This window comes from Nasonia vitripennis, chromosome 1 (assembly GCF_009193385.2).
Source record: "Nasonia vitripennis strain AsymCx chromosome 1, Nvit_psr_1.1, whole genome shotgun sequence".
Lineage (NCBI taxonomy): Eukaryota > Metazoa > Arthropoda > Insecta > Hymenoptera > Pteromalidae > Nasonia > Nasonia vitripennis.
Window position 1 is genome coordinate 33,734,087 of NC_045757.1, and position 11,425 is coordinate 33,745,511.

Consider the following 11,425-nt stretch of genomic DNA (forward strand, 5'->3'; position numbering starts at 1 on the left):
TTGTAGTTTTCATGAATGTATCGAAAAGTTTCCCCCCTGAATTCGCGTGCGAAAAAAAAACAGTGCAGTGCGTGTGCACATATATATATACTTACTTATATATACCAGTGGTCTGTATCACGGCGAGTTTCACTAGATTAGTTATTCAACACGGGTTCTCCGTACACATCGCGTACGGGACGATCAGCTGATTGCTCCAAAAAACATTTTAACTAGAATGTCGGACGAGAAAAAAGTGACGGACCAAGCGGAGGATTCGGAATTGAACGAACTCTTAGATAGTACGTATGAACTCGCCAAATTGAGATAAATATTCACATCGTGAGACTTAAAACTGCCAAGCGATAACGTGCAATGCTTGTCAAACATAACCTCGCTTAGTAAATCATAAAAAATACTTTTTTATTTTAAGCATGACAACCGTCAAAATCTTTGTTTACTATGCTCTACATATGATTCGAACTAGATTTTTTACAAATTTCGCTCTTGAATTTGTGTTATTATGAAACATTTACTATGAATAGTATCATGAGTTACATAAGTTTGTGCTAATTATTTTAAAACAAATTCAAGGTGCACTGAAAGATTTTGACAAGCCGGCAAAAACTGCAGCAGCGCAAAAAGAAGATGCATCAACAACCACAGTGGCGACCACAGAAGAACCTAAAGAAGGAACCACGGTTGAGGAAGTGTGGACAGAAGATTTCCTCAAGCAAGCGGCTGATCAGTTTCAACGAAATTTGGAAGAACTGATGCAAAATGGTATGTTTAGCACTAATTCAAAATGTACATCATCGTTCCATATTCTACATTTTTTATGTCTTGCAGGAGGAAACAATGATTTGGGAGAGTCATTTAAAAAAATGGCCCAAACAGTCGCTGGAGCAATGTCTGCTGATTCTAGTGGAGGTGAAGATAGTGCTCCAGTTCCAGATTTTCAATCAGCTATAAGTCAAGCGTTAAAAGATTTATCAGCGACATCGGAAAATTTACAGGTATATTATTGATGATTGCTATTTATTCTTACATGTTACATCATGCAAAAAATATTAATGTCATTTCCAAATTTTTTGTGTTTTAAACTGTTGCATAAGTGAAAAAAGTTATTTATATTAATAGTTCTTACTCATAATGCTAAAAAGCAAGATTTTTTAATGTAAAACTTGCTAATTAACATGAAGTAACATTGCAACACATGTGCTAATGGAACTAAATTACTTTGTATTATTGCTTTAGAATGTGCCAAATATTAGTGAAGCTGACTTAGCAGCTATGTTTGGACAAGCATCGCTGGAAGATGGAGGATCAGATTTTTTACCGTTCATGCAAGGAATGATGCAATCTTTGTTATCTAAAGATGTTCTTTATCCATCTCTAAAAGATCTTGTTGATAGATATCCAGCATGGCTTGATGAGAAAAGATCAACTCTACCACCTGCAGATTTAACTAGATATGAAAAGCAGTTGGATCTCATGACAAAAGTAAATGAATAATTAATATAATTTTGATCATTAACTCTAATATTTGGATCATGTAAATGCATTGTTAATGTTCCAGGTATGCCATGAATTAGAATCGGAAAAAGAAGACGATTCAGAAGAAGTCAAGAAAAAGCGATTTGAAAGCACATTATCTCTCATGCAAGAAATGCAGGGCTGTGGACAACCTCCAGATGATTTGATCACTGAACAGCAATCAGTTCTGCAGCTTGATGGGGAAGGCAATCCTACAGCACCACCTGCTTTACCTGGAGTTTTACCTGGGATGGATGAAGGCCAAAATTGTGTTGTTATGTGAAAAAAAAATTCGTGCTTGAAAGTCAGTTTTTATAACATAAGGAAAAGAATTTTGTGCATGGACACATTATTAGCTGACATTGAATGTGTCGAAAATCTATATTTCGCTGTTTTGCACAAGAAAGCGTTGTGTGCATTTTGACACATGCGATTTTTATCCTACGTTGTTAAACGTAGTTTGATAAAGATTAGGCAATTGGATGATTTGGGAAACTGTTTGAAAATACTTAGTGTAACTGGCAACTTTGACGTATTTATTTATTTTCATTGATTATAAACTACTAAATTTACAAAAAAGAAAACGATTAAATCAAAATTTTACAATACGCAGAATGTATTTGATAAACGTTATTATACATCACTTTAACGCGGGCTAACTTTTAGCCGTTGAATACGAGTTAACAAAATTTTTACGCTGGCGAAAGTGCAGCCACGCCAGGCAAAACCTTTCCTTCTAAAAGCTCTAAGCTTGCACCGCCGCCTGTACTAACGTGGCTAACTTGGTCCTCAGTTTTCCATTTGGCAGCGCAAGTAGCGGTATCACCACCTCCGATAATTGTCGTCGCACCTCGCTTTGTCGCTTCAACAACGTTATCCATCAGACTCTTAGTTCCTTTGGAGAAGTTGTCAAATTCAAACACACCAGCTGGTCCATTCCAAACAATAACTTTAGCCCTTTTGATTGGCTCTGAAATCATGTATTCACTTTTATTGATGTGCTTTTCAGCTATTTTGTTGTTTTTATAAAATTATAATGTTAATTTTAAATAAATTAAATTTTATATTAAAAATTATTCACATTTAAAAATTTTCTATTCTTCTTACAAATAAAAAAAAATAACACAATTTACCTGCAAACAAGTCTCTGGATTTCGGTCCGACGTCAAGGCCCATCCATCCATCAGGAATTCCATTTTCGACGTCAGCAGCTCCAACTGCCGCATTTTCAGCAAACTTGTCTGCTGTTACAAAGTCCACTGGCAGGTGAATTTGAACTTTGTTCTTCTCAGCTTTGCTCATGAGGTCATTAATAATTTTAGCTCCTTCCTCGTCGAATAACGAATTGCCAATCTGAAACACAAAATCGTGATAAACAGTGTTTTGTCACAAAAATTGAATAAGTCATTTTTTCATTTGTAAAAGGTACCTTCATATTCTTAGTGACTTTCAAGAATGTGTAAGCCATGCCACCACCAATGATCATTTCATTGACTTTGTCCAACAAGTTGTTGATAAGCTGAATTTTGTCAGCAACTTTAGCTCCTCCAAGGATGGCAAGGAATGGTTTTTCTGGATTATCCAGAGCTTTGGCAAAGTATTGCAGTTCCTTCTTAAGCAAGAAACCACTGGCTCTGATGTCAAAACCATCACCCATCATAGAACTGTGGGCACGGTGAGCAGTACCAAAGGCATCATTAATGTATACATCTCCAAGCTTCCTCAGAGAAGCTCTGAACTCTGTGACTTTGTCCTTATCGGCTTTGATCTGAATAGAAAGGAAACATATTCATGATTGAAGCCGAATTAAACATGCATAAATGGGATTCAAGGATAATGTACTTACTTTGCTTCCGTCAGGACCAACACCCTTGCCCTCCTCTTCAACATGGAATCTCAAGTTCTCTAAAAGAATGATAGATCCAGGTGCTGGATCAGCACAAGCAGCCTCAACTGCAGGTCCCACACAGTCATCCAAAAATTGAATGTCTTTGCCAAGCAGAGTTTTCAACTCATCAGCAACTGGCTTCAAAGTGTATTTCAGATTTTTTGATCCATCGGGCCTGCCCAGATGGGACATCAAGACAACAGACTTTGCCTTCTTTTCCAATGCATATTTGACAGTGTCAAGGGCTGCAGTAATTCTCTGGTTGTTGGTGATTTTTCCATCCTTGAGGGGTACGTTGAAGTCCACTCTGAGTAAAGAAGCATTTCATTACTTTAGATTTTCAATCATGCATACAGCAGTTTAACTCCGAAATGTAGTTCACTTATGCATATTCAAATATAAAATTCTATAATAGAACCTAGACCTCTAACTGTACTTTGCTAATAGAAAACCGAAATATAAATAACCGTTGACAGGTACAAAAATAACCGTAGCAACCCTTCGAACGAACTCCGCACCGTAATCGCGAATCTAATACTGATTTCGGAGCAACTTTGTCTCGCTCAATTGTTGACAATGTTGTGACAATAAATACTACTTCTTAACTTTACGTGAGCCACATATGCATCACAAAAACTTTCGTTCATATCCCCGCAAGCATAAATCTATAAAAAAAAAATATTCACCTTATCAGAACCCTTTTGCCGGCAAGGTCGACTTTATCGATGCTGAGCTTGTTCAGCGCCATGATTTTGTTATTGTTGCTGACTGGTGTCCGGAAAAAACTTGGAACTCCAATAGAGGAAGACGAGGTGAATGACGTTGAGCGGCAATAAGCGGCGCCGAGGATTAGGATGTTCGACGTTGACCAGTGCTGAGCTAATCGACGAGCAACGACGAATGTCATAAGAAGGTCGCGAATTGAGAATATTCCGATGACCTGCGCGGGCGCAAGCGGAATAATTCGCAAATCTAAATGGATTTTGCGGCACCAGGGGGGTCTGTAAACCGACTGAGGGCATTTTGCGCATGCGTTCAATAATCGTGGGAGTATTTGAAAAAGGACGTGCCGAAAAGCTTGCCCTTGTCTATTTAAAAATGAGACTGAGCTACGGCGGAAAATAATTTTCCGGAAAATGTTTCGCTTACGCTACATATATTTTCGCGGATGCGATTAAAACTTATATTATATTAGGTGTATCCGAAGGACTTTGCGTGCGCTACAAAAAGAGCGTATACTTAGTAGCACAAGATCTGTACGTACTGATGTATAAGCGAAAAGAAGTAGAGGTTAAGTTTTATTATTTTGACTTGTGTGGACAGAGAGCTGTTGTGATTATTGCTTTAGCACAATGGCAATTGTGCGGACACTTTTATACATACACCATGACTTATGTTTATATATCTTCACTTAAGCGATTGTGTGATATTAGTTCGATTAGGTGTAATAGGACTTTCTTAATTCTTTAGTACCGGGCAATGAAGAGCACTTTTGAATCTACCTAAAGCATGCAGCTTATCTCTACCAAGGTCTATTGACACGTATACATTTTTTTATGTTCCACTACTGTATATATCTGTATCTATTATAGAATTTAGTGATTTTTAAAACACGGTGTAAATCTATAAAAGTGTTCGCACAACTATCATTGTGCTAAAGCATAATAATCACTCTGTCCCCACAAGTCAAATATATGTATAGCGTACGCGAAACATTTTCCGGTGTAGCGAGACGTATAACGCGATTTTAAAAATTGATAATTACTGTGCTGTTCATGTGCATGGTATCTTTTTCAATTGTAAAAATTTACTAGCAGATACGAAGCATAGCAGCAAATAGAGTAATTATAAAAAATAATTTTGATTCGCGACTTCGCACATATAATGTATTGCCAATTTTTCGAAGCAAAATTTTCAAGAAACGCAACGAAAACTTGAAATAAAAAAATTCATGCATACTTGATTTAACAAAAAAAATATTTAAGCCTTTTTCTTAAAAAAAAAGGTACTTTTGCGATATTGCAGAAAGGGTCTATCAATATAATTAAAAAGTCTTATATATTTTCATGGATTCGCTATATGCTACGCGGCGATTGGTGCACGACTGGACTGAATAAGCAAGTGTGTGTGTGCGTGTATGTGGGCATCCGTCGAGTCAAGACCTCGACCGGCAGCTGTCTTTTTCCCTGCCTGATTTGCTCCCGAATGAACGTCGTGTTTTGGCGACGTTTCTAGGAGAGTAACTTCCAGGTTTTATTTTTTCCAAAGTGTTCAACAAGTGGTTTTTTTAGATCTCTATACAAACAAAACTACGAAGAACACAAGGTTAGTATTTTGCTTTCGAGTCTCTTGCGAGAGTGTAGCTCCGCATGTTACGGTATTCCGAACATCAACCTCCTTCATATGTCCGATCTTGCATTGTCTTTGTTTGGCGTTTATAGCTATAGCCAAAGTGAGTGTTGTTTTAGTGCTTGAAACACATGAATTCGTAAGTATTCGATTACAACAAACAAGTCGTTGTTTTAGCCGAATTATCGGTCTTTAAAGGTACACGTGATTTTCTAACCTAAAATGCGAAAAACATTATGGGGTTGTCGCTATACGTCACGAAATTGGTGTTTCATAAAAATTAGCCACTGCTGTTAACTTAGGAAAAAAAATGAAATGTACTATTGCTTTGCAAATTTCGCGTTTATCAGCTATTAAAATCTTAGTGTAAGCGAGCTTAGTAGCATCATAGCATAATGTATCATTTTTTATTTGCAGATGCCATCCAATTTCAAGGTATCATCAAGCTGGGCTGATGAAGTCGAGGATGAGGGAAATGTTACCCTTCCTCCTCCAACAGTTGTCTATGAAAATGGTTTTAAGATAATGACAGAGTACAAACTGAACGAGGATAACAAGAAAGTCAAGGTTGTTCGTACATACAGAGTGGAGAAGCGTACAGTTTCTAAGTCAATTGCGGTTAGAAAGAATTGGGCCAAATTTGGAGATTCAAAAAATGATGGTCCAGGACCAAACCCAGCTACAACAGTCATTGCTGAAGATGTATTTATGCAGTTCCTCTCAGGCAAGGAAGAAGACAAGATTGATGAGGACGCGCTGGACAAATTGAAGAGCATGGTTGAAAAGGGAGCTGTCAAGTGCCGTAATTGTAGTGGCGAGCACTGGACCACAAGGTGTCCATTCAAAGATACTGTACTTGCTGGTGGTCTTGGCAGTAAGTATTCATTGTTAATTCAATTTTTCCAGTAATTTAATTATACAATTACTAGGTAATTTTACTAATCACATATCAATTTTGTTCCAGCTGATAAGAAACCTCTCACTTCACAAGCAGCAGACGCTGTACCAGAAGTTGGTAAACCTCAAGGTTCAAAGTATGTTCCGCCAAGTATGCGTGACGGCGGCAACAAACGGGGAGATTCTATGCAAATGCCGCGTAGAGACGATTTCACTGCTATTAGGATATCTAATTTGTCAGAAAGTACAACCGATGCCGATTTGGAAGAACTTGTCAAGCCATTTGGAGCAGTTCAGAAAATCTATTTGGCGAAAGAGCCGGGTACAAACGATTGCAAAGGATTTGCTTACATTCATTATAGAACGCGATCTGAAGCTGCTAAGGCTATTGAAAGATTACATGGTTACGGATACGATCACTTGATTTTGAATGTAGACTGGTCCAAGCCTCCAGTTCAAAGCAATTAATACAAAGTATAATGTGAAAAATTCAGAAAAATACAGGTTTTTTCAAAGCTTTTATTATTAAATACTTGGTCACACCTTATTTTCAAATATTTAGCATTTTTACTTATTCATTCATTTTTTTGTCCTCTCCTCTTTGTATTCCTTTATATCCTACCGTAGTACTTTTTGAAAACTTTCAAACCAAATCTTAAATTGCTGCTATCTATTTTCTATATGAGCAAATAAGAGTTCGATGATTTGACTCAGAACTGTTACAGTAATTTTTGCAGTACTGAAATAAGTTGGATACCTTATAATATGCCCAAGAGTAACAAGTCTCTGTATTATTATTCAAATTTAATTTTTATAATTATTGCTTCCTACAAAAACAACTTGAATAGATTAATTTCTATAAAAAATTAATTAATTTTGTTCTGTCAAAATTTAAATACCCTTTTCATAAAAAATACTCTGCCACCTTGTGAATTTTATTGTAAAATTTGTAAATATTTGTAAATCTGTTACATAAATAAAGTTTTGAATTCACCGCATAATATGATCGTTATTTATATCTCCTATTATACATATAACCCAATAACGAGCCACGCCCGTGAAACCAAAATGTAAGTATTGTATTTGCCACCAATAGGATAGTTCCAGTTTTGGCCACCTCATGAGGTCTCGCGTGCGACGGCTCGCAACAACACACACACACACATATATATATATATATATCGATCCGTAATGATATAGATAGCTCACAGCCGACTAGAAATATCAAGCCAACGGATAAAGCAAGAGCCGGACAATTTGCCTGATTTGCAAATACGGACCGTTAAAGCGAATTAAACGCAGATTTTCAGGATTGTAATGATACGCAAATTCGGATTGGATGTTATTCCCGCACTTTGCTATAATTTAAAAACTATTTTTTGACTTGAATGAAACCTATGGATATTTTTTATTGTTGAAAAACAGTATATATATGTGTGTGTGTGTGTTTTTTGATAATATTTAAGCAATGAATAAATTAAAAGTACGCGCGCGTGTGCGCATTTCCATAATTCCCTTGCCCGGATCAGGACCAAATAATCAAGTCAGGCGTGCCTGACCAAATTTCCACTCGGGATATAGGTGTCGCACGCTGATGCCGCATTGCCGCACCGCACACACCGCACGTTCTCTTTCGAACTCCGGAGTCCGAAAGACTCTGTTGCTTGGCACGTCACTAGTCACCAAAATAGTTTCCTTTCCCTTGTCAGTCGTATAAATGTTGATATCAAGCGAATAATTCAGTAAGTAAAGATCCCGGTCATTCGTTCGTATTCTTTACCGTCGATTTGTTAATATTACAAGTAGACCGGTTGTGAAAAATCTCGGAAGTAACCTAAAAATTCATGCGCTCCGAGACCGTATGTCTATTGGACGTGAATTACTCAGTCGTAAGCTTGGGTCATCAACTAACTTACAATGGCGAACGATGAAAATGTATATATTTATTGTATTAAAAAGAATAATAATACTAAATTGGCAGAGATGTCTCATGCAAGGTGTGGCTCTTTTTTTTAGACTGACGGCGTAAACAAGAGCGAAAAGATGGAAAAGATGTGCGAATTTATTAGACCTATGGTGCAGAACAACCCAGATGGCTGGGGTCCGTGCGAGCTCCCTGATCAATTCAAGGATATTCCATACCAGCCTTTCTCCAAGAGTGACCGTCTTGGAAAAGTAAGCTTGTCTTGTTTTACTTCATCTGAAGTGGTGAAGATTTTCGATGATTAACAAACATTTTTTCATTGCCTAACAGATCTCCGACTGGACTGGCACGGCCTACCAAGATAAGAAATTCCAAAGTTAGTACCATGCCTTTTTTCCTGTTATATTTCAATAAAATGAACAGATAGAATACAAATTGACATAAAAATCTGCTATTAGTTGTAGAAAACATTTAGTCAAAATTATCTGTAAATAGGCTTGCTATAACCACTTGTTTGCAGATTGTTTTCTTCTAATTTACTAATGACTAAGCATACTCGACTGGTTTTCCATAATGTTTGACATCTTTTCTCTTCCAGATAAGTATAATTCGCAGTTTGGAGGCAGTGGCATGAAAGCCTATGCATACGAGCATGACGAGGATGAAACGACTTTCCACTTGGTTGACACGACCAGAGTTCAGAAGCCTCCATACCAGCGTGGAAGGTTTGGACAACGAAACCAACGTATGCGTGGACGTGGTGGTCAGCGAGGTGGTATGAGCCAAATGCAAGCTCTTGGTAAGCTGAAGATTCACGAGAGGGACCGCAGGGGACAAAACAAGCGCTGGACACGCAGAAACCAAGCTCCCATTAAGATGCGTGACGCTTCTGTCACTGTGAGACCCGATTGGGTTACCATTGAAGAGATGGACTTCCCCAGGCTAAGCAAGCTCACCCTTCCTGGTGTCAAGGAAGGAGAAGATGTTCTCTGCTGCGGTGCAGTGGAGTATTATGATAAATCTTATGATAGAGTTAATGTCAAGAATGAGAAGCCTCTGCAGAGAATCGATCGCATCTTCCATACCGTCACCACTACTGACGATCCGGTGATTCGTAAGCTGTCCAAGACCGAGGGTAATGTTTATGCTACCGACGCTATTCTGGCCACCATCATGTGCTGCACCCGCAGTAACTACTCTTGGGATATTGTCATTGAAAAGATTGGAAACAAGCTCTTCTTTGACAAGCGCGACAACACCGAGTTCGATTTGCTCACTGTCAATGAGACCAGCGTTGAGCCGCCTCAGGATGATGGAAACTCGCTGAACTCCCCGAGAAATTTGGCCTTGGAGGCGACATTTATCAACCATAACTTTTCTCAGCAAGTGCTCAAGTCTAATGAGCCGAGATACAAGTTTGACGAGCCTAATCCCTTCATTTCCGAAGAGGAAGAAGGTGAAGTCGCCAGTGTCGCCTACAGATACAGAAAATGGGATTTGAACAATGGAATAACTTTGATTGCCAGATGCGAGCACGACGCTGTGATGCAAGGTCCAAACAACGAGACGCAGTTCTTGACTATCAAGGCTCTAAATGAATGGGACTCCAAGTTGGCTAACGGAGTTGAATGGCGCCGAAAATTGGACACCCAACGAGGTGCCGTTCTCGCTAACGAGTTGAGAAATAACGCTTGCAAGCTCGCCAAATGGACCGTCCAAGCATTGCTGGCCGGCTCCGATCAGCTCAAGTTCGGATACGTGTCCCGAGCCAGCGTGAGGGACTCTAGTAAGCACGTCATTCTGGAAACTCAGCAATACAAGCCAAATGAGTTCGCGACTCAAATTAATTTGAATATGGACAACGCCTGGGGTATCCTGCGCTGTATCATTGACATCTGCATGAACCAGAAGGATGGAAAATACTTGATCATGAAGGATCCCAACAAGCCCATGATCCGATTGTACGATATCCCGGACAATACTTTTGAGAGTGAAGGAGAAGAGGAGGACAGTGACGAGGAGGAGCAAGTTAAAGACGCTTTCCAGCGTTAATGGAAATCAGCAGGATTACTGTCCAATTCATCAATTATTAGCTAGAATGAATATGTTCATTGTGAATTCTGATTACTAATAAATGGTGAATGAATGAAACAATACAATTTTTATAATCCAAACTTTCTTATTACATAGCATTATTATACAAACAGAGTTCAAGACGAGATATCTGTGTAAAGAAATAAATAAAATAATAAATGCAGTACTGCATAAAAGGATTTCTTTTATTGTGAAAATACTATAAAATCGATTCTTGATCAATCCTAAGTTCACGAATATCCGGAAAATTTCACTCTTTAAATTAGTAAAGAAGTGTCTGCTCCGAAATCTATAAGCTTATATGAATTTCGTTAACAAAATATTGATATTAGTTTCAAATTAAGAATAAACGACACTGATTTTTCGTCAAAAGCTACAATAGATAACATACAATAGACTAACGGTAATCGTCTTATTTTCGAGTTTCGCCAAATTGTAAACAAAATCCACTGTACAAGTACGTATGTAAACAAAGCCCCTCCCCCTCTCGTTTAAATCTCCCATTCGAATCGCTCGCATCTCAATCTCAATCGCTCTAATCACGGACTAACCGTATAATATGAAAAACGATGAAAACTCGTTCGTGCGGGATAAGTAGTTATAATAATGTTTGTTGTCATCGTAAAAGAATTAATCAAGTAGTACCTATATATCATGGCTTTGGAGTCAAAATAATCAAAACCTGCAATACATGAAAAAAATATACAAAGAAAATGTTAACCCTATACGAAAGAGAAATGAGTTGTCGACGTTTTTTT

At 38.0% G+C, this 11,425-nt stretch overlaps 4 protein-coding genes across 8 annotated transcripts; 3 read left to right on the plus strand and 1 right to left on the minus strand.

Annotated features, from left to right (window-relative positions):
• The first annotated feature begins 2 nt into the window (after positions 1 to 2).
• LOC100122352 (peroxisomal biogenesis factor 19) lies at positions 3 to 2,591 on the plus strand. Its single transcript, XM_003423879.5, has 5 exons — positions 3 to 281; positions 574 to 762; positions 829 to 995; positions 1,237 to 1,482; positions 1,559 to 2,591. The coding sequence occupies exons 1-5, from the start codon at positions 218 to 220 to the stop codon at positions 1,796 to 1,798; spliced, it is 906 nt and encodes a 301-aa protein (XP_003423927.1). The 5' UTR covers positions 3 to 217; the 3' UTR covers positions 1,799 to 2,591.
• On the minus strand, positions 2,031 to 4,892 carry LOC100114009 (phosphoglycerate kinase). Its single transcript, XM_001606793.5, has 5 exons — positions 4,090 to 4,892; positions 3,362 to 3,710; positions 2,945 to 3,283; positions 2,649 to 2,868; positions 2,031 to 2,485 (listed from the first exon to the last, which is right to left on the minus strand). The coding sequence occupies exons 1-5, from the start codon at positions 4,308 to 4,310 to the stop codon at positions 2,208 to 2,210; spliced, it is 1,407 nt and encodes a 468-aa protein (XP_001606843.2). The 5' UTR covers positions 4,311 to 4,892; the 3' UTR covers positions 2,031 to 2,207.
• On the plus strand, positions 4,697 to 7,647 carry LOC100114043 (eukaryotic translation initiation factor 3 subunit G). Of its 4 annotated transcripts, none has more exons than XM_001606822.6 (3): positions 4,697 to 5,728; positions 6,170 to 6,626; positions 6,717 to 7,647. In XM_001606822.6, exons 2-3 carry the CDS (start codon positions 6,170 to 6,172, stop codon positions 7,115 to 7,117), a joined length of 858 nt encoding a protein of 285 aa, XP_001606872.1. In that variant the 5' UTR covers positions 4,697 to 5,728; the 3' UTR covers positions 7,118 to 7,647. The 4 variants fall into 4 exon arrangements, with proteins under 4 accessions (XP_001606872.1, XP_016845208.1, XP_003423932.1 ...); XM_016989719.3 differs by lacking the exon at positions 4,697 to 5,728 and adding an exon at positions 5,737 to 5,891; XM_003423884.5 differs by lacking the exon at positions 4,697 to 5,728 and adding an exon at positions 5,751 to 5,855.
• Positions 7,648 to 7,844: 197 nt separating this feature from the next.
• On the plus strand, positions 7,845 to 10,843 carry LOC100122367 (eukaryotic translation initiation factor 3 subunit D). 2 transcript variants are annotated; one of them, XM_001605922.6, is made up of 4 exons: positions 7,845 to 8,584; positions 8,666 to 8,824; positions 8,904 to 8,949; positions 9,172 to 10,843. In XM_001605922.6, the coding sequence occupies exons 1-4, from the start codon at positions 8,567 to 8,569 to the stop codon at positions 10,623 to 10,625; spliced, it is 1,677 nt and encodes a 558-aa protein (XP_001605972.1). In that variant the 5' UTR covers positions 7,845 to 8,566; the 3' UTR covers positions 10,626 to 10,843. The 2 variants fall into 2 exon arrangements, with proteins under 2 accessions (XP_001605972.1, XP_003423928.1); XM_003423880.5 differs by having other exon boundaries at positions 8,227 to 8,391.
• The last annotated feature ends 582 nt before the right edge of the window (positions 10,844 to 11,425 follow it).